The 22,868-nt window shown below is 48.0% G+C and overlaps 1 protein-coding gene, 1 non-coding gene and 1 pseudogene across 2 annotated transcripts in view; 1 reads left to right on the top strand and 2 right to left on the bottom strand.

The window, feature by feature from the left end:
* Positions 1-6,734: 6,734 nt before the first annotated feature.
* The window catches only part of LOC140207599 (serine/threonine-protein kinase Chk1-like), a 33,597-nt gene continuing 17,463 nt past the window's right edge, over positions 6,735-22,868 (top strand). Inside the window, exons 1-4 of the mRNA XM_072276146.1 lie at positions 6,735-7,171; positions 17,539-17,623; positions 19,764-19,828; positions 20,365-20,434. Of these exons, the coding sequence (XP_072132247.1) occupies positions 17,563-17,623; positions 19,764-19,828; positions 20,365-20,434 (196 nt within the window). The 5' untranslated portion in view covers positions 6,735-7,171; positions 17,539-17,562. The remainder of the gene's footprint in view (positions 7,172-17,538; positions 17,624-19,763; positions 19,829-20,364; positions 20,435-22,868) is intronic.
* Positions 10,487-10,680, bottom strand: LOC140208880 (U2 spliceosomal RNA). Its single transcript, XR_011888967.1, has one exon. It is a non-coding gene; the product is annotated as a U2 spliceosomal RNA (small nuclear RNA).
* On the bottom strand, positions 15,749-15,880 carry LOC140208815 (U2 spliceosomal RNA; annotated as a pseudogene).

Raw genomic sequence — 22,868 nt, 5'->3', positions numbered from 1 at the left:
GAACTTTCTGCTGATAACCGAAAACAGTTGGATCAACTTATTTCTTATGAGGAATTTACTGAGGCTGTACGTTGATTGCACTCAGGGGAGGATCCAAGTCCTGATGGATTTTCTGGAGAATTTTATAAGGCTTTTTCCTCACTGCTTATACCTCATTTATGTTCAGTCTTTTGGGATTCTTTTAAGCTGGGTAGGCTGCCACAATCTTTTTATGAAGCCTCTCTTTCGCTTATTCTTAAAAAGAATAAGAACCCAACTGAATGCTCTTCATATAGACCAAACTCTCTACTTAATGTTGATACTAAAATTCTATCCAAAATTCTGGCTCATAGGATTGAAAATATTTTACCAGCTATTATATCACCTGAGTTACAGAGAAAGGTTGAACAAGTTGGGTCTTTATTCTCTGGAACATAAAAGGTTGAGGGGGGACTTGATAGAGGTACGGTATTTAAAATTATGAGGAGGATAGATAGAGTTGACATTGATAGGCTTTTTCCATTGAGAGTGGGGGAGATTCAAACAAGAGGACATGAGTTGAGATTTAAAGTGCAAAAGTTTAGGGGTAACAAGAGGAGGAACTTCTTTACTCAGAGAGTTGTAGCTGTGTGGAACAAGCTGCCAGCAGAAGTGGTTGAGGCAGGTTTGATGTTGTCTTTTAAAGTTAAATTGGACAGCTATACGGACTGGAAAGGAATGGAAGGTTATGGGCTGAGTGCAGGTTGGTGGGACTAGGTGAGAGTAAGAGTTCGGCATGGACTAAAAGGGCCAAGATGGCCTGATTCCGTGCTGTAATGGTGATATGGTTATATGGTTATATCTGATGATCAGACTGGATTGATTAAAAATCGGTACTCCCATTTTAATATTCGTCATTTACCTAATGTTATCTATTCTCCTTATAAGGAGATATTGGAATGCGTGATATCTTTAGACACTGAGAAGGTTTTTGATCGGGTTCAATGGAATTATTTATTTGAAACCTTAGAAAATTTTAACTTGGGGCCCGATTTCACTCAATGGATTAAATTACTTTACTTATCTCCCTCTGCTCGGGTTCTTACTAATTTTCAGAATTCTAAACCATTTAAACTCCAATGTGGAACCAGACAGGCTTTAGAACCCTTAGCTATTGCTTTTTGAGAATCTGGTGATATCACTGGTATTTTAAGAAGTACTACCCATAAAGTTTTTCCCCATGTGGATGACCTATTGATTTTTATTTCTAATGTTGAGACTTTGTTACCTTCTGTGCTTTCTTTACTCTCCTGTTTCAGCCAGTTTTCAGGATATAAATTGCATTTACATAAGAGTGAACTTTTCCCTTTGAATAATTTGGTATCTATTAACACTAACCTTCCTTTTAAAATTGTAAGAAATCAATTTGCCTATCTGGATGTAACAATTACTAAGAATTATAAACACATATTCAAAGGAAATTTTCTTACCCTACTGAATTATGTAAAAAGGGCACTATCAAATTGGTCGCCCCTCTTGTTATCATTGATTGGCCAAATTAATTCTATTAAAATGAATATCTTGCCTATATTCATTTATCTTTTTCAGGCCTTACCCATTTTTATTCCTGAGACCTTTTTTGACTCTCTTGATTCTACTCTGTCTCCTTATATATGGAAAAACAAACATTCTCAACTAAATAAAGTTCACCTTCAAAAAGCTAAAAAGAATGGAGGTTTAGCTTCACCGAATTTTAGGTTTTATTATACGTCAACATTTAGTGCCGAGATCCTCTCTTTGGACTGAGAGTAGATGGGATATCGTCAGAGAAAAGAGGTGAGGGGTGGGGATGGGGCAAGAGCTGGGGAGTGAGAGGTGGATCCAGGTGAGGGGGAGGTGGGAAGGTGGAAACAGTGACAGGGGTGGGAGGTGAGTGTTTGGGGCAACACAGGGCTGCAGAAGATGGAAATTAATTCCATAGAGGATTAACAAAGAGGTTAGAGAGTATTTGCTGTAGAGAGTGCAATGAAGATTCACCAGACTGATCCCTGGAATGGTGGGGTCATCATATGAAGAACGATCAAATATGATAACCCTTTCATTTAGAGCAGGGGTCCCCAGCCTTTTTAGCACCGCAGACCGGTTTATTATTGGCAATATTCTTGCGGACCGGCCAACCCGGGGTGGGGGGGTGTAGGGTTGCCAACGGACAAGAGTAGCAGTCAAATACATGGTGTTTACCCCGTGAAGGACTACAATGACCATGAAGCCTTGAGCGGGCACCAGTGTGCATGCGTGACCTGCACATTTTTTTCTACAAATCGTTTTTGGCAATTCTGCTCGGGGGAGGGGTGTTAATCACGACCGGAATATAGGTGATAAGTGGCTAATACACTCAATTTCATTTCTAAAAGGGTTTATCTAACGAATTTAATATTAAACACACAGTACATATTTTCCTCGCATGAATATAGTGATAAGTCAATTATCAGGGGAGGACAGGGGAGCTTGAAGTAAGTGTTGAACAAACTTCCAGTAGTAGTGGTAGAGGCAGGTTTGATAATTATCGTTTAAAGAAAAATTGGATAGGTATATGGACAGGAAAGGAATGGAGGGTTATGGGCTGAGTGCAGGTCAGTGGGACTAGGTGAGAGTAGCATTCGGCACGGACTAGAAGGGCAGAGATGGCCTCTTTCTGTGCTGTAATTGTTATATGGTTATATGGTTATATAAATCACTTAGAACTCAATAGCATCATAATATTTTAAGTAACATTTCGATATTAAGCACACAGCGCATATTAGTCATAGTCATACTTTAATCCCGGGGGAAATTGGTTTTCGTTACAGTTGCTCCATAAATAATAAATAGTAATAGAACCATAAATAGTTAAACAGTAATATGTAAATTATGCCAGTAAATTATGAAATAAGTCCAGGACCAGCCTATCGGCTCAGGGTGTCTGACCCTCCAAGGGAGGAGTTGTAAAGTTTGATGGCCACAGGCAGGAATGACTTCCTATGACGCTCTGTGCTGCATCTCGGTGGAATGAGTCTCTGGCTGAATGTACTCCTGTGCCCACCCAGTACATTATGTAGTGGATGGGAGACATGGACCAAGATGGCATGCAACTTAGACAGCATCCTCTTTTCAGACACCACCATCAGAGAGTCCAGTTCCATTCCCACAACACCACTGGCCTTACGAATGAGTTTGTTGATTCTTTTGGTGTCTGCTACCCTCAGCCTGCTGCCCCAGCACACAACAGCAAACATGATAGCACTGGCCACCACAGACTTGTAGAACATCCTCAGTATCGTCCAGCAGATGTTAAAGGACCTCAGTCTCCTCAGGAAATAGAGACAGCTCTGACCCTTCTTGTAGACAGCCTCCGTGTTCTTTGACCAGTCCAGTTTATTGTTAGTTCGTATCCCCAGGTATTTGTAATCCTCCACCATGTCCACACTGACCCCCTGGATGGAAACAGGGGTCACTGGTACCTTAGCTCTCCTCAGGTTTACCACCAGCTCCTTAATCTTTTTCACATTAAGCTGCAGATAATTCTGCTCACACCATGTGACAAAGTTTCCTACCGTAGCCCTGTACTCAGCCTCTTCTCCCTTGCTGATGCATCCAACTATGGCAGAGTCATCCGAAAACTTCTGAAGATGACAAGACTCTGTGCAGTAGTTGAAGTCCGAGATGTAAGTTTTGAAGAGAAAAGGAGACAAGACAGTCCCCCGTGGAGCCCCAGTGCTGCTGATCACTCTGTCGGACACACAGTGTTGCAAGCACACGTACTGTGTTCTGCCAGTCAGGTAATCAAGAATCCATGACACCAGGGAAGCATCCACCTGCATCGCTGTCAGCTTCTCCCCCAGCAGAGCAGGGCGGATGGTGTTGTATGCACTGGAGAAGTCAAAAAACATGACCCTCACAGTGCTCGCTGGCTTGTCCAGGTGGGCGCAGACATGGTTCAGCAGGAAGACGATGGCATCCTCAACTCCTGATCAGGGCTGGTAGGCGAACTGGAGGGGGTCTAAGTGTGGCCTGACCATAGGCCGGAGCAGCTCCAGAACAAGTCTCTCCAGGGTCTTCATGATGTGGGAGGTCAATGCCACCGGTCTGTAGTCATTGAGGCCGCTGGGGCGGGGCATCTTTGGCACAGGGACGAGGCAGGACGTCCTCCACAGTACAGGAACCCCCCGGAGCCTCAGGCTCATGTTGAATACATGGCGAAGTACTCCACATAGTTGAGGGGCAGAGGCTTTGAGCACCCTGGTACTGACACCATCCGGTCCTGCAGCCTTGTTTGGGTTGAGATGTTTCAGCTGTCTTCTCACCTGTTCAGCTGTGAAGCCCACCATGGTGGTTTTGTGTGGGGAAGGGGTATAGTCATGAGAGCAGGGTGGGGGACTGTGAGGAGGGGTAGGAGGGGAGAGTGGAATATGTGTTGGTTGGGGGCCGACAACAGATGGCTCATGTTGGGGATGGGCAGGGATCACAATGTCAAATCTGTGAAAGAACAGGTTAAGTTCGTTGGCCCTGTCCACACTGCCTTCCACTCCTCTGTTGCTAGTTTGCCAGAACCCAGTGATGGTCCTCATCCCCCTCCAGACCTCTCCCATGTTGTTCCTCTTATGAACATATAAAATCATTGCAACACACCAATATCACTGAATCAGTGGGAGCCCTGGGCTTGTTTCCCTGCAACAAGACGGTGCCATTGAGGGGTGATGGGAGACAGTGATACTCGAAGGGAGTTCCTTATGTCCAGTCTATTCTGCAATTTAGTTTTCATCGCATTCATTGCAGAGATATGTTGCAAATGGAATCAATGTTTTCAGTGCTTTCTTGGCTATCAGGATATTCAGCCTTGACTTTGATCCAGAATGCTGGCAGAGGTGTTATGTCAAACATACTTTTCAGCCCGCCGTCCTTTGCAAGCTCGAAGAGTTGATCTCCTTCCCGCGCAGACATGGTTGACGTGAGGGTAATAACCTCGCGTGCGTTCAAGTTCAACAGTGGGCGTGACAGGGAATGCAGCTGACTCATATTGCCAAATCATGTTGTTTCCTCTCGGCCCGGTAGCGCATGCTTTGTAGCCCAGTACTGGTCCCCGGCCCGGTGGTTGGGGACTGCTGATTTAGAGAATGGAGGACTGAGAGGTGAACACATTGAAATGCACAGCATCATTACAGACGTCCCACCTCTCCCGGAAGTTCCGGGAGTCTCCCGCATATTGATAGTGGCTCCCTGATGCCCAGAAATTATATACAATATCCTGGAAATTGATTTTATTGAGAGGGAGAGCGAGCATCCTGAATGGTCTCTCTTCATGCTAAGAGTGGTGGAAACAATATGATATGGCGATATGAGCCCGCTGCACCTTTCCTCATTCCCTGTCACGCCCACTGTTGAACTCGAACGCATGCGAGGTCATTACCCGCGCGTCATCCATGTCAGCGCGGGAAGATCAACTCCTCGAGCTTGCAAATGACGGCGGGCTGAAAAGTATGTTTGACGTAACATCTTTGCTGGCATTCTGGATCAAAGTCAAGGCTGAATATCCTGAGATAGCCACGAAAGCACTGAAAACATTGCTTCCATTTCCAACATATCTCTGTGAAGCAGGGTTTTCTGCAATGAAAACAAAATTGCAGAATAGACTGGACATAAGGAACTCCCTTCGAGTATCACGCTCTGCCATCACCCCTCGATGGGACCGTCTTGTTGCAGGGAAACAAGCCCAGGGCTCCCACTGATTCAGTGATATTGGTGTGTTGCAATGATTTTATATGTTCACACGAGGAAAATATGCGCTGTTTAATATCCAAACGTTACTTAAAATGTTATGATGCTATTGACTTATAATTGATTTATCACTCTATTAATGTGAGGAAAGTATGCGCTGTGTATTTAATATTAAATTCGTTAGATAACCCCTTTTAGAAACGAAATTGAGTGTATTAGCCACTTATAAGTGACTTATGGTTGACTTATCACCAATATTCCGGTCGTGATTAACACCACATCCCCTCCCCAGTCGGCCGGTCCACAAGAATATTGTCAATATTAAACCAGTCTGCGGTACAGAAAAGGTTGGGGACCCCTGTTAAGTAGACCTATCAGTTTTCTCTGTGGATGGGCTTTACAGTCGACCTCAAAAATAATGACAATGTTGCTCACTGCACTGTTTGCAACAGTGACTTTTCTATTGCCCATGGTGGGCCAAAATATGAAAGACATGTTGAGGTGAGTTTAACAGGTGTCATTTGTTCATTAGCATAGCCAACGTTATTTAAACTACACAAACACGAGGAAATCTGCAGATGCTGGAATTTCAAGCAACACACACAGGCTGGCTGCTGAGGAGCTACGCTATTGATGTCCTACGTGATGAGGCCGAACTCCTTGTAGACTTGCTTAAAGTTGTAATAGAATAAACATGATAATATAATATAAGTACATATTTTAATGTCACATTTTCTGCATATACCCAACTTGGTTTACAGATTAGACAAGATGATTAACAAAGTATTACATAAACCCTTGGAGATCGACGGGGGGTGGGGGGGGGACGGAGTAGATATGGGGTTGCAGGGGGCGGGGATGCTACCTCCCTGAAATGAGTTTTGCAGGGTGGGATGTCTGCCATTATCGGTTGAACCAGGGATCCCAGTCTTTGAGAAAGGTGGTGGACTGTCTGGGACTGAGATGAGGGGAAATGTCTCCACTCCGAGGGTGGTGAATGTCTGTAAATCCCCACCACAGAGGGCGGTGAAGACTCAGTGATCGTCCTCACATAAAACAGAGGCTGGCAGATGTGTGGAGACCGGAGGGATCGAGGAAATGAGGATCGGCAGAAACATGTGGCTGAGAGGGGAGAGCAGTCGCCATCTTGTTGATAGTTAGAGGGGCTGAATGAGCTGTTTCTCACTTGGTGTTTCAGTGTTCCAGTCCAGTGAGGCCGGAGGAATGTAAATAGAAATGAGTGTTTATAAACACAGACTGATTTGAATGAAACCTGCACATTTCCTGTTTGGGTCTGAATTGAGTGATTTGATCAGACTAGACGCAACTTTATTGTCATTGTGGCGACTACAGATACAAAGCCAATGAAACGCAGTTGGCGTCTGTACTGGGGTCAGGACTATCACGTGACGGCTCTGCCCATTTACCTGGTCGGAAGGCGCGTCACCTGCCAATCAAGGTTTGACCCCACCCCGCCCATCAATGCGCACCTCACCATTGGCCCCTTTAATTAGCCTTGTACTTGGCCTCGGGCAATTGGCCTTTGTAATCAGTTTAACCCTGCTGGCACCGAGCCATTGGCTTCCCTGTGAATCACCTGGGCTGGACCTTCCAGTCCTATAAAGGAGCCCACGTGTGCGTGACCTTCTCTCTTTTTTGCTGCCTCCGAGGGACCACCCTGCTGTTTGTGAGTTGTGCTTTGAATAGGGTTGGGAGTGTGGATATTGTCCCTAAGCAGAAGAGATGTGCCTGCACAGAGTCAAGGGTGGTTGTGTGTGTGTGTACTTTGTCCCCACGCGATTTAATGTGATTTATTGCTGATCCGACTACTGTAAATTGTGCGCGTGTTGCTTCTGTTGCTATTTTCCCCCGTTTGCCTTCTGTAAATAAAATCCTTCACTACCCAGACTGTGAGCCCAGAACCCTTGACTTTGAGACCTGCAGAATCTGTTTCCTGACTTACAACAATTGGCGCTGCGTGGGGAAAGTGTTCTGGAACGGGCAAAAAAGCCAGTACAGGCACCGAGCATAGGATTCCCGGGTGGACCGACGAGAGAGGGATTTGAGCGCTGGCGGACCACTGTAAACCGGTTGACTGGTCCGAGCAGTGGGACCCACGTCGCGAGCACCTGCCCGCTGGGCTGCTCCGGCTGTGGGATGAGGGGGTGGGGGGGGAGGCAACATGAACCTCTCTCTTCGAGACGCGAGCTCCCTGGGGAGCCTCTCTGACCAAGAAAGCATCAACAACGCCCTATGGGTGCCGAAGCCGGAGATCAGGGAAGGCTGTACCCTGTGGGATCGGTTGGTGACCGCTGTGAGGGTCCGGTACCCCACCCTCCTGGAGTGGGATCTACACCGGCGCCCGCAATGGGGTACGGTCAGTGAGGGTACCTGGGCTGTTAAAGAGTGTGCGCTGGTCAACGGCATCTACCAGGGAGCCTGCGACTGTAATTTTTTAGCAAACACCCGGGTGACCGGTGCCCTAACAGGATACCGGTCACCACCGCGCACCCCGATTTAAATCAGTGATACTGCCCCTCATGGCACCAGCTAACGGGAGGACCGTGCGGGATGCCATCACCGTCCTGGAAGGGCTTGAATAGATGCAACGGGGGGCACCCACCCTGGTCCGTAGGGCAGAGGCAAGGGCTGGAGATACAACCCCTCCCCGTTTTACGCGCAGGCAGCTGTACATGGACATGGATCCCCAACCCTGACCTCTACACCCTGTGGAAGGAGCTTTGTGGCGGTAGGGTGGTGGGCAACTGGTCGATTGCACCCATTCTCGTTATCATCGCTGTGTGTATATTATGTTGTCTGCCCAATTATTAAGAGCACGTCTGCCTATCTTTAGTCACAAAAAGCATTAACCTTAGAAATAGTTAGTGTAAGACTTCCATTAAGATATATTCCTTTCCTTTTCACTGTGGTAACGCTTGGTGAGTGGCGTGGCTACCGAGGGGTGGACTGTACTGGAGGAGTCGTGACTGTCACGTGACAGCACTGCCCACTCCTGGTCAGAAGACACGCCCCCTGCCAATCAAGGATTGACCCCTCCTCGCCCATCACTGCACACCTAACCACTGGCCTCTTTAGTTAGCCTTGGATATGGCCTCGGGTAATTGGCCTTTGTAATCAGCTTTAGGGTACGTCCACACTACGCCGGATAATTTTGAAAACGAAGCTTTTTCTCTTCGTTTTGCCCTCCGGTCCACACTGAGCCGGCGTTTTCAGCTCCCGAAAACGGAAATTTTCGAAAACACTCTCCAGAGTGAATAAATGTGAAAACGCTTAATATCCGGCGTAGTGTGTACGGGGTAAACGGAGAGATTTAAAAACGTTGTCGTGACAACACCACAATAACAATGCTTTTTTCTGCTTCTGCTTGGTACTGCGCAAGCTGTTATAACGCGCAGTCTGTGTGAACGGCGTGAGAGCTAAATTGTAAAGTGCGCTTTTTTGACTATTTAAAAACGCTGTCATGACGGGCTGGAACAGATGTTCGTTGTTTTCTTGAACGCCACCACCTGACAACTTCAGAACAGACGGACGAGACTGAAGCCATAAGGGTTAGAAATGTACTCACCAAATACTTTGACCCATAACTTACTGAATAAATACGTATTCTCACTTCGCCCTGTTTTCTGTCCTTGCTTGTATGAGGGTAGTTTACCTATTTATGCAAGTACTTCTCTGACAATAAATGTGTAACAGCCTAATGTAACATTGCATGGAAATAACGCTGATGCAGACGTTTTATACATTTAACAAGGTGCTTTGTTAATGCAGCAGCGTTAGTCAGTTTTTCAATGTTCGTCGTCAGCTGGGTCATACTGTCCGTGAACTCCCTGTTGATTGCCTCCATTCGCTCCAGTATTTGTTTTTTTTTAATATAAGTTTTAAGTCCTGCGCGAGAGCTAAGAGCAATTCCTTTCAAGTTTCTCTAGTCTGTAACTGGACAAACGCGCACTAAGTACACCGTTTCCTCTTCGCTTGTTTTCTGTGTGTCCTGTGCATGCCCAGTAGGAGGAGATTCGCCCAAATATCCGTCTAATGTGGAAGGAGATATTTTCAAAAACGCTTAGTGTGGACGCCTGTCGTTTTTACTCGAAACCGGCGTTTTCAAAATTATCCGGCGTAGTGTGGACGTAGCCTAACTCTGCCGGCACCGAGCCGTTAGCGTTCCTGTGAATTACCTGGGCCGGGCACTTCAGACTTCCTGCATTAAAAGGGCGCCCCGTGTGCTGGACGCTCTCTTTGCCATTTCTGAGGGACCACTCTGCTTCATTTTAGGCTGAGAACCTTGGAACAGCGCTGGAGAAAATTGTTGGTAAGCTGTGCATTGAATAGGGTTGGTGATTGTCCCTGATAGCATTGAGCCGTGCCTGTACAGTGAAGGGGCATCGTATTGACTTTTCCCTTGCATATGTATGTACTTTATTCCCAGGTTCGTTTTTTTAATTCTCTGCGTGTGTCTCTGCCGATGCGACTTTATCCACGACTGCTGTAAATTGTGTGCGTGTTGTTTCTGTTGCCTTTGAGACCTGAAGAATCCGTTTCCTCGCTTGTAGTTCTTTCTTCCATGTGGTGGTCCAAGAGGCTCCTAAATATTCTGCAAATAAACTGCTTTACTCACGCAAGCAAGCCTATTTGTGTCCTCATTAAAAACAAGCATAGCCTGCAAGAAGTACGAGGCAGAAACAAGAAATATACCCGACAGCCTGCCTGCGAATAACAGAATTCTATTTTTTAATTTGTTGTTAGTCTCCCCGAAGGGAGGTGCACCGTTCCCAGAGGCACTGCAATACCGGGTCGATGCGCGGAGTGGACGGAGCAAGCCCCTAGTCCATCTCCCTGTCCCAAAAATCAATTTAATATATGGTCCCCAGATAAGGGACGTATCAGATATTAAACTGATAAGAACAGATTTTTTTTTTATTTCAAAATATACTTTATTCAAAAATAAATATATACAATAAACCATTCAATAACTTTTCATCCTTTACATACGTTTCCATTATACTCAGTAAAATACCCGTGTTTATAGCCACCCATGTGGCACTCCAGTAGTTCAGCTTAGCATCTCATTGTTGAGGGGTATACTCCTCGCCCACCGACCCCTCCCACTCCCACGGGTGGAGAAACCTATACTGTGGTCCTTCCCCACCGGGCCCTTGCGGTGGCTGCACCAAGTTTCAGTGCGTCCCTCAGCACGTACTCCTGCAGCCGAGAGTGTGCCAGTCGGCAGCATTCTCCCACGGACATCTCCATGTGCTGGTAGATCATCAAGTTTCGGGCTGACCAAAGAGCGTCTTTCACCGAGTTGATGATCTGCCAGCAGCACCGGATGTTGGTCTCCGTGTGCGTCCCCGGGAACAGCCCGTAGATCAGAGAGTCCTCTGTCACGCAGCTGCTGGGGATGAAACGTGACACTAGCCCGTCCATCCTCCTCCACACCCTCTTTGCGAACTGGCAGTGTGCAAAGAGGTGGGTCACAGACTCCTCCTCACTGCAGTCCTCCCGTGGGCAGTGGGGTGCGGAGATGACGTTCCGGGCGTACAGGAGGGCTCTGACTGGGAGGGCCCCTCTCACCGCCAGCCAGGCGAGGTCTTGGTGCCTGTTGGTGAGATCTGGCGATGAGGCATTTTGCCAGATGAACTGGACAGTCTGCTCAGGGAACCACCCCACTGTGTCCATCATGTCCTTCTCCTGCAGTGCCTGCAGGACACTTCGTGCCGACCACTGCCTGATGGCCTTGTGGTCAAAGGCGTTCTCCTGGAAGAACTTTGCTACGTGGGATAGGTATGCCGGCAACGACCAGCTGACTGGGGCGTTGCGCGGGAGTGGGGCCAGACCCATCCTTCGTAGCCAGGGCGACAAGTAGAACCTGGGCACATAGTGGTACTTGGTGCCCACATACCTGGGCTCTACACACAACCTGATGCAGCCACATACGAAGCTGGCCATCAGGGTGAGGGCGACATTGGGGATGTTCTTGCCCCCATTGTCCAGGGACTTGTGCATGGCGGTCCGTTTCACCCGCTCCATCTTGGATCCCCAGACGAATCTGAAGACAGCCCGGGTGATTTCCGTGCTGTAGGAGCGGGGGACGGGCCAGACCTGCGCCAAGTACAGCAGCCCTGAGAGCACCTCACACCTGATGACCAGGTTCTTGCCCGTTATCGACAGGGAGCGCCCTCCCCACAGTCCCAGTTTCTGTTTCACCTTGGCAGTCCGCTCCTGCCAGTTCTTGTTGCACGCCTCAGCCCCTCCGAACCAGATCCCCAACACCTTCACGTGGTCGGACCTGATGGTGAAGGGGACGCTGGATCGGTCGGGCCAGTTGCCAAAGAGCATGGCTTCGCTGTTCGTGCGGTTGACCCTGGCCCCCGACGCTAGCTCGAACTGTTCGCAGGTGCCAATCAACCTGCGAACTGACCTCGGATCAGAGCAGAAGACGGTGACGTCGTCCATGTACAGGGAGGTTTTCACTTGGGTCCCTCCACTGCCTGGCAGCGTCACCCCTCTTATGCCCTCATCCCTCCTGATGGCTTCCACAAAGGGTTCTATGCAGCAGACAAACAAGACAGGGGAGAGGGGGCAGCCCTGCCTGACTCCAGACCTGATGGGGAAGCTGTCTGTTTCCCACCCGTTGACCTGGACTGCACTATGGATGTCTGTGTAGAGCAGTCTGATCCAATTCCGGATTCCCTCCCCAAATCCCATTTTGGAGAGCACGTCCGCCATGTACGTGTGCGATATCCTGTCGAAGGCTTTCTCCTGGTCCAAGCTGACCAGGCAGGCGTCCACCCCCCTGTCCTGCACGTAGGCGATGGTGTCCCTCAGCAGCGCGAGGCTGTCTGAGATCTTCCTGCCCGGTACAGCACAGGTTTGGTCCGGGTGGATCACCTGTCCCAGAGCAGACTTGACCCTGTTGGCGATAGCCTTGGACAGGATCTTGTAGTCCACATTCAGGAGAGAGATGGGTCTCCAATTCCTAATGTCCTCCCTTTCCCCCTTCTGCTTGTAGATGAGGGTGATGATGCCTTTCCTCATGGACTCAGACATACTGCCGGCCAGAAGCATAGCGTTGTACACTTCCAGCAGGTCTGGGCCTATCCAGTTCCACAGAGCCGAGTACAACTCAGCCGGTAAGCCGTCGCTTCCGGGAGTCTTACCCGACCCGAAGGAACGGATGGAGCCTGTCAGCTCGTCCAGGGTCAGTGGCCGATCCAGACTCTCCCGCTTGCCGTCGTCTAAGACCTGCGTGATAGACGACAGGAAGTTGCGGGAGGCTGTGGATTCTGTGGCCTTTTCCTCGTACAGACCGGCATAGAAGGACTTGCAGATCCTCAGTGTGTCGGTCTGCGAGGACGCGACTGAGCCGTCCTCTTCCTTAAGGTTGTGGATCACAGAGCTCCCCCTGTGCACCTTTTGGAAGAAGAAGCGTGAGCACGTCTCGTCCTGCTCCACGGTTTGGACCCTTGATCGGAAGATGATCTTGGAGGATTCAGCGGCGAGGTGCTGGGCTTGCCGGCCCTTCACCTCTCGCAGTTCCTCCCTGACATCCACCCCCTTCGACTGCAGAAGGAGAAGTTGCTGCAACTCTGTCTGGAGTTTACGCAGTTCCCTCTGCTCCTGCCTTGCCTTCTGAATACCCTTGCGGATGAAGAACCTCTTAATGTTCTCCTTGGTGGCTTCCCACCAGTGAACCGGGGAATCAAAGAAGGCTTTCAAGGTTCTCCAACCTGTGTACTCCCTCTCTAGTTCCTCGATGTTCTCTGGGGTCAGCAGCTTTACGTTCAGCTTCCACGTCCCCCTGCCTGCCTTCTGGTCCTCCCGTAAGTGACAGGTGGCTCTCAGAAGGCAGTGGTCAGAGAAGAACACCGGCGTGACGTCGGTGGACCTGACCGTGAGGGACTCAGACAGGAAGAGGAAGTCGATCCGGGAGCGGGCTGAGCCGTCCGATCGTGTCCAGGTGGCTTGCGGCTGTGCTCCACCTGTGGGGGTGCCAAAGGCGTCGCGCAGCTTGGCTGTCTTCACCATTTCCCTCAGGAGTCTAGAGGTACTGTCTAGCCTGCCGTCGGCACTGCCGGGTCCTCCAGCCGCATCAATGGTGCAATTGAAGTCTCCGGCCAGAACGACCGGCTGGGTCGTCACCAGCAGCTGTGGGAGCTGCTCGAAGACGGCCCGCCGCTCGCTCCGCACGGGGGAGGCGTACACGTTGATCAGCCGGAGCGGAGCGCCCCGGTATTTGACGTCTGCTACCAGGAGGCGACCCGCAACCACCTCTTTAACTTGGGTGATTGAGAAGTTGCCTCCCCGCAGCAGAATCCCCAGGCCGGAAGCGCGACAATTGTTGCCCCCCGACCACACAGACAAACCTTTTTTCCACCACCGTGACCACCTCCGGTAGTTACGGAGATGTGGTAGTCCACACTCCTGGAGGAAGGTCACATCGGCCTTTACAGTGTCCAGGTACTGGAGCGTGCTGACGCATCGCCCAGTACTCTTCAAACTTCGCACATTCAAGCACGCCAATTTAAGGTCTGCCATCGTTAAGTCTTTTATTTTGGCTGCTCTCCGTCCTCACTCTTGCCATCCTGAGCCTTCATTCCCACCGCCTTTGTGAAGTTTTCCACCTCCTGTGGGCTCAGGTACTGCTGGTAGTACTCCTCCGTGTGTGGCCATTCTGGTTCTGGGTCTGGGCCCGGGGGGTTGCTGACTTCCTGGGCTGCTTCCCCTTCCGGCTGCTGGGTGCCAGCCGTGGCTCTGCTCCCGGATTCCCGGAGCTCTGTGCGTCCGCTGCTCTCCGCCTCCTGTACTTGGGGGGTGGCCAGCAGACTTTCTCCCCTCTCTCTCCTCCTCTCCACCTGTTCTGCCAGCCGCTTCTTCCGCCGGGGCTGCTGGCCTCCCCCAACTCCTTCCTCCTCTGAAGAGGACAGGGTACCAGGGGCTGCGTGGTTCCCTGCCCTTTTCTGGCGTTGCTCCGCCTTCTGTCGCTTGGCCGCCGCCTTTTGGGTCTTTTTTCGTTTCACGACCTTCCATTCGGTTTCCCCCTCCGCTCTCCCCTCCTCCATGGACTCCTGCTCGTCGTTTGCCTGGTCCTGGAGGGTCTGCAGTGGGGTGGCAGGTCTTGGGGTGCTTGCACCTTCCTCCCTGGTCTCGTCATCCGTCCTGTCGGGTGCCTCATCTGCAGCGCTGGCGGGTACGTCCGCATCAGCCTGGGCCCTTTCAGGGCCAGCACCTCCCCTGGTCGCCTGTGCGTAGGTGCCCCCACGCTTCGGGCAGGCTCTGTACAGGTGGCCGGCCTGTCCGCAGAGGTTGCAGGCCTTGGCCTGCGTGCAGTCTTTGGTCAGGTGGCCTTCCATTTTACAGTTCTTGCACATCACCACCCTGCACTGGGCTGCGATGTGCCCTTCCTTGCCGCAGTTTCGGCACACCCTGGGTTGTCCCGCGTACACCATGTACCCTCGGTTCCCTCCGATGGCGAAGACGGAGGGGGGGTGGATGATGCCGCCGTTGGAATCCAACCTCAGCTTCACCTTCACCTGCCGTTTGCTGGTCCAGATTCCCAGCCCGTCCTTCCCGTCCGCTGGTGCTCCTGCGCTCTCCACATACCGAGCGAGGAACGTAAGGACATCTACCACTGGCACGTGCGGGTTGAACGTGTGCACCGTGATTGTCCTTTCCTGTTGCGTAGCCGTTGCAAAGAGGGGCTGTGCTTTCAGCAGCGACAGCGGCGCCTCTGTCCCCTTCAGCTGAAGCTGCTGGTACAGCTTCTGCCACCCTGCAGCCTGCCGGAAAGTGACATCGAAGAAGCCTGCGAAGTCCTGGACGCAGTAGATGTCATCGGGCGTAAATCCGCAGCAATCCAGCAAGACCTTCCGGATGAAGGTCTCTCGGGTGAAGCCGGTGCCCCCGTTCCGGTCTCGCACTGTCAGCCTGACAGTGTTCTTGATACCCTGGCCTCGAGCTGATGTACTGCTCGCTGCTGCCATCTTCTAACTTCTAACTCACTGCTGTCGTCGCTGGTATGGGGTGTTAGATTGGAGGCCAATCAGCATTAGGATCCACCCCTGCGTCAGCGCGAACTCTCCTCCTCCGCCTTCTGGTCTGATAAGAACAGATACTAAGCTTGATCTTAGCCAAAAGGCCGAGAAGCGATACCCACAACTGTCCGGACCCTTTTGGATCCTGCTAGTCTTCCCTCTATTAAGTTGGACCGATTGTCTACAGGACACCGATTTATCCTACTTCTCTCCAACGTTTGAAGTAGATTTGGTGTAATTTCTCTCAATCTTTGACATAAGTTGTATTTTTCTCCCTTGTCGCGAAATCTCTCTCGGAATACAGCTGATCACGTAAAATAGCTGATACTGTACCAACCAAATGAGAGAGGCGGCCGTGGTTTGTATGAATACTCCTCCTCTCAGCTGATAGTCCTGTTGAACTGTTCCACCCGCCCTCTCTAGCGTCTGATGTTAGTGCAAGCGTGATGACGTTTACGGAAGGCGTTGCAGCGAGAGAAGCAAAGTTTGGGCCGAGTCGTTCGGCGGCCCGGCGGGGCAGGTGACTGGGGAAGGGGGATCTCCGGAAACGGGAGGAGTGTGGATAGGAACATCGGATGGAAGCGATGGCTGGGGTTGTAAATGGGGGAAGTGAGGCCGTTTGATGAGGGACGATGGGTAGTTGGGGGGAGAGGGACGGGGTAGAGTCGGACGAAAGGGAGGGGGTAGGGTTGCAACTTTGACAATATTTAAATGTGAGCTGGCATGTGACAAATAACGGCATAGCAGTCAATGGATTATTTCCACAGAAAAAAATCTAACCGTCCCGCTGGACTTCAGCTTTTTGACCAGAGCTGGTTCCGTTAAGAAATTGGTGATAATCGGGAGAATGTGGGTACACTGCTTTCCTGATATCCCAAGGTCTTTCTGCCATATGCCACAAGCCAAATACTGGAGATATTTATGAATATTCCACATTTGCCTAAATTTGTGCAGCTCCATCCAGCATTTAACAACGTTCTCCAACCTATGGCTTACTACATCTCCAAGGAGAGAAAAAGGTGGAAATCTGAGGAAAAGAGGCATAAAATACCGAAAAGGATTCGGTGGTAATGCAGCATTCTGTAGAGAATGATTCAGATGTGATGTGATTCTTAATCATGGCAGAGATCTTTCATCAGTTCTAAGGAAGAGCCATTAACCTGACACATTTGCTCTGTTTCTCTGCAGAATGCTGAATGAAGTGACAAGTATCCCCAGCACTTATTTTCATTGAAAAGATATTGCCGTTCCGTCATTGTGGTGGCTGGATCGAAATCCTGGAACGCCAATGCTTTCCCCCTCAGGAGTACAGAGATCCTTAACCAGAAGAAGTGCAGTTGTTCCAGATGCATTCACTGTCACTTCCTTTGGGCAATGATGGATGTGCAGTGAAATCTCACATTGGCAATGAAGTGTGGATTCTGAAAAGCCAATAACTAAAAATAACCTTATAGAACACTACAGCACAGTGCAGATCGTTCGGGCTAACCACTCCCTCCTAAATCACCCTCTACTTTTCTAAAATCCCTTTCATGTCCAGAATATATCAGCCTCTACCAACACTCTGGTAGTCAGTGTGTTCCACACACCACTCTCTGTGCTTTATATATATAAAAAATCTTACACCTGATATCCCCCTGTACTTTTCTCCGGTCACCTTAAAATGATGCCCTCTGGTATCAGCCACTTCTGCACTGGGAGGAAAGGTCTCTGGCTGTCCTTCAAGTGTACCTGAAGATGACTTCAGCTTGTGATCATGCGTTCCCCTTTTCAGCATCATTCGTGATTGTGCAGGACGATGGCAGTTCCGTTTGTGCAAGATTGGGATCTGCTGCAGACTTTGGGTGAAGGAGCATATGGTGAGTAAGTCATGCAGTTCAAAAAATAATTCTTAAAAACTGGTTTGGTAGATTAGCAATAGCACTCATTTAAGGAGGTATTTCTTAACTTGCAGCAAAAGTCTGGAGAAAGAAACGCCCCACGAGAAGGGTGCACCATCTGTGGAGAATTCCCAAGGAAGTTAGGGTGATAATAACATGTGTTATAATGAGGATTAATTAATTGACGGTAGGCAAGAGGACTGGGAAAGTTTAAAACTACAAGGTATGCCACAAAAATTGTAAAGAATGTGGAACATATAAGAAAATTATTAAAAATATTGATGGGGTTTTTACAGAAATACAAGCAAAAAGCCAAAAGTAATGTTGGTTTTTGAGGCTCATTGTAAAATTGGGAATGAGAAGGTACAGATTCTAAATAATGAAAATAATAACAGATTGCAAAGGTCTGTAGGGAGAGAGAAATTTTTATTTTTATCAGTGAAAAAGTACAGGACAAATTTGTGTCTTTACAAATAAGTGGCATCAGAGATAGTGGATGCATTGCTTGTAATCTGAGGAGACCGGATGTGTGTTCTTTATATTTTCAACAAATTTGAGATAAGTGGCTTATCTGGTGATGAGCACAGGTTAAGTGAACGAGCAGAAAGGTGGCCTTTGAAATATAATGTAGAACAAAATATGAAGTTGCCTGCCTGCCCTGGAAGGAAGAATGAAAAACTTGATGGTTAAATAGAGAGGTGATTAGAGAATGTTGCAGTGCAAACTCAATCTCTAGCACACAAGAGTGGTGTGTAGGTTATTGTAAGGATTATGGAAAACAAAGGTAAGGATGTTTTGTAGCAAATTTATTGGGAGCTCGTGAGACAACACCTGGCGATCTGTGTACAGTTTAGATCTCGTCTTTAAGGAAGGATATATTTGAATTGGGATTCACGTATGGGGGCGAGGGGTGAGCGAGTAGGGAAGAAAGAGAGGTGATCTTACTGAAGCAAGATTCTGAGGGTGTTGTCAGACAAGATGCTGAGACGATGTTTCTCCAAGTGAGGATATCGAGAAAATGGGATATAGTATGAGTAACTGGTTTCCCATTGATCAGGAGATGAAGAAGAATTTCTTCTGCAGGTTGTGATCCTTTGGAATTCTCCACTTTAAGAGTTGTGGTAGAGCCATAGAATATACAATATATTGCAGGCATATGAACTACATGGAAATCTACAGGTGCAGAGGGAGAGTTGGAAAGTGGTGTTGAGGCCAAAACCAGATCAATAATGATCTTATTGCATGGGGTAGCGGGGATGAAGAGCCATTTGGCTCATGCTCTGTTTCTGATGCATTTAACTCAATGGAGCATTGAGAAGTTTTGCAATGTAGACAATGGTTTTGTATTTGATCATAGGGTACAACTGGCAATTAGTCGATGAACAAAGGAAGCAGTGACAGTGAAGAAAGTGGACACCACACATGCTCGTGACTACCCTGATAACATCAAGAGAGAAATATGCATCAATAAGATGTTGAACCATGAAAAGACTGTCGGCTTTTATGGGCATCGTCGAGGCCCATATCCAATACTTGTTTTTGGAGTATTGCAGTGGAGGAGAGCTCTTTGATAGAATAGGTAGGATCTGTGCTTAAACTTAGGGTTTAAAATAGAGAAGTTTGGGGTGAGGGGGGAAGGGTTAAAGATGTTTTGTATACGGATTGGCTAATTTTAATAATTTTGGTTGTACTGTTGCTGTCACTTTTACAGATATACTTGTGTGGGTTCTTTAGTAACTGCACCTTTGTGTCCTGAGCTGGAAAAAGCTGGCATCCACTCCCAGACATTCTCCCTATAGAACACCCAGAAAACTAAATTATGGGAGAAATGGAACATCTGAAGTTGTACATAATACATTTCCAGATGTTACGGGGACAAAGTAGGACAGGCTTTAAAGTTCAGTATGTAAGCTGCTTCAGCTGTCCTAGGTTTTTTTGTCTGTGGTCTAAATAGGGCATGTTGGAGAATCCATCTACTTGGGCACCTCAGTGAAATGAGGCCTGGGATTTGGGATTAAATTTAAGCGTGATGTAAAATGACATAATTTCAGACAATATTAATGATTTGCGAACTGATCCCAAGTTCAGCCTTTGATTAATGTGATCTGCCTTCCCACAGAGCCTGACGTGGGGATGCCCGAGGCAGATGCTGATGGGTTTTTCCAGCAGCTGATAGCAGGAGTGGTAAGTGCTCCTCATCATTTATCCCTTTGTTTTAAGTGAGTGTTTATGACGTGCAGCAGCAGTTTTCTCTATTTCGACGTGCATTACTGAGCATGATCATAGATGGATTGACCTGCCCATGTTTGCTCTCGAAGAGCTTTGTCTGCCAGAATTGAACTAGCACTATAACCAGCAGTAAGGAGGTTAACAGTGCTTTGTCCCAATTTTCAAATGAGATCAATTTTGGAGCTCACCATAGTTCCCTTTGACAGTAAAATGCTGTTCATGGATGGGTGACCTCCCAAAGCATCTTCAGAAGTTTCATCATTCTTCCAGGCCAGCCTTAATACTCAACTTTCATATCGGCACTGGAAGTCTGGTGTGCACCCAGATTAAGTCACAAAATATTCTCTGAACCGATTGTCCAGCAATTGTATCTGACTAATTCTGCCAGAAACCTGTTCCATTTGTACAATTGATATTTTGTGGGCTTGGAGAATTAGAAAAAGATGTAAATTCAGAATACCTGATTTATATTTGTCTTTGCCTACTTTCAGGAATATCTTCACAACAATGGAATTACACACAGGGGCATCAAGCCAGAGACTCTGTTACTTGATGACCAAGGTATAAGGATGCAAATCTCTTCACTTTTATTGTGTAATAGAACAAAAATTGGGTATCGTTATGCCTTATTCACAGCATTTCAGACATTTAGACAACAGGTGCAGGAGTAGGCCATTCGGCCCTTCGAGCCAGCACCGCCATTCACTGTGATCATGGCTGATCATCCACGATCAGTACCCAGTTCCTGCCTTATCCCCATAAACTTTGATTCCACCATCTTTAAGAGCTCTATCCATCTCTTTTTTGGAAAGCATCCAGAGACTTGGCCTCCACAGCCTTCTGAGGCAGTGCATTCCATATATCCACCACTCTCTGGGTGAAAAAGTTTTTCCTCAACTCTGTTCTAAATGGCCTGCCCCTAATTCTTAAACTGTGGCCTCTGGTTCTGGACTCACCCATCAGCGTGAACGTGCTTCCTGCCTGCAGCGTGTCCAATCCCTAAATAATCTTACATGTTTCAATAAGATCCCCCCTCAGCCTTCTAAATTCCAGAGTATACCAGCCCAGTCGCTCCAAGCTTTCGACATATGACAGTCCCGCCATTCCGGGAATTAACCTTGTGAACCTACGCTGCACGCCCTCAATAGCAAGAATGTCCTTCCTCAAACTTGGAGACCAAAACTGCACACAGTACTCCAGGTGTGGTCTCACCAGGGCCCTGTACAGCTGCAGAAGGACCTCTTTGCTCTTATACTCAATTCCCCTTGTTATGAAGGCCAGCATGCTATTAGCTTTTTTCACTGCCTGCTGTACTTGCATGCTTGCTTTCAGTGACTGATGTACAAGAACACCTAGATCTCATTGTGTTTCCCCTTTTCCTAACTTGACTCCATTTAGATAATAATCTGCCTTCCTGTTCTTACCACCAAAGTGGATAACCTCACATTTATCCACATTAAACTGCATCTGCCCACTCACCCAGCCTGTCTAAGTCACCCTGCATTCTCATAACATCCTCCTCACATTTCACACTGCCTCCCAGCTTTGTGTCAACGGCAAATTTGCTAATGTTACTTTTAATTCCCTCATCTAAATCATTAATATATATTGTAAACAGCTGCGGTCCCAGCACTGAACCCTGCGGTACCCCACTGGTCACCGCCTGCCATTCCGAAAGGGACCCGTTAATCACTACTCTTTTCAGTCAGCCAGACAATTTTCAATCCATGTCAGTACTCTGCCTCCAATACCATGTGCCCTAATTTTGCCCACTAATCTCCTATGTGGGACTTTATCAAAGGCTTTCTGAACGTCCAGGTACACTACATCCACTGGCTCTCCCTTGTCCATTTTCATAGTTACATCCTCAAAAAATTCCAGAAGATTAGTCAAGCACGATTTCCCCTTCGTAAATCCATGCTGACTCAGACCGATCCTGTTACTACTATCCAGATGTGTCGTAATTTCATCTTTTATAATTGACTCCAGCATCTTTCCCACCACCGACGTCAGGCTAACCGGTCTATAATTTCCTGTTTTCTCTCTTCCTCCCTTCTTGAAGAAAGGGACAACATTAGCCACCCTCCAATCCACAGGAACTGATCCTGAATCTATAGAACATTGGAAAATGATTACCACTGCGTCCACAATTTCTAAAGCCACCTCCTTAAGTACCCTGGGATGCAGACCATCAAGTCCCGGGGACTTATCAGCCTTCAGACCCAACAGCCTATCCAGCACCATTTCCTGCCTAATATAAATTTCCTTCAAATCATCCATTACGCTAGGTCTTTTGGCCACTATTACATCTGGGAGATTGTGTCTTCCCTAGTGAAGACAGATCCAAAGTACCTGTTCAACTCCTGTCCTGACGAAGGGTCTCGGCCTGAAACGTCGACTGTACCTCTTCCTAGAGATGCTGCCTGGCCTGCTGCATTCACCAGCAACTTTGATGTGTGTTACCTGTTCAACTCATCTGCCATTTCCTTGTTTCCCATAATAAATTCACCTGCTTCTGTCTTCAAGGGCCCAATTTTGGTCTTAACTATCTTTCTCCTTTTCACATACCTAAAGAAGCTTTTACTATCCTCCTTTATATTCTTGGCTAGTTTACCTTTGTACCTCATTTTTTCTCCACGTATTGCCTTTTTAGTTACCTTCTGTTGCCCTTTAAATGTTTCCCAATCCTCCGTCTTCCCACTCGTCTTTGCTATGTTATACTTCTCTCTTATTTTTAGAACTATACTCAAGCCCTCAGCAACAATATTCGTACCAGTTGACAGTGATGAAAAGCTGAATGGGTCTTGAGTCAGTGATCCTTTCTGTATCTTCGTTCTCTTTGTTCAGTGTGCAAAGGATTTCTAGCAACGTAACAGGCTGAGATGTGCACATTCTTCAATAACTGCAGTCATCTCCATGCTAGCAGGTAGGAAGACCGACTGAATCCCTTCTCACCCACAGAACAGGTGAATGCCATTGCCCAAACTGATGTAAC

The sequence above is a fragment of the Mobula birostris genome, chromosome 13 (genome assembly GCF_030028105.1).
Source record: "Mobula birostris isolate sMobBir1 chromosome 13, sMobBir1.hap1, whole genome shotgun sequence".
NCBI lineage: Eukaryota > Metazoa > Chordata > Chondrichthyes > Myliobatiformes > Myliobatidae > Mobula > Mobula birostris.
Note: the sequence above shows the minus strand (reverse complement) of the source record. Positions and strands in the feature narration are given on the sequence as shown.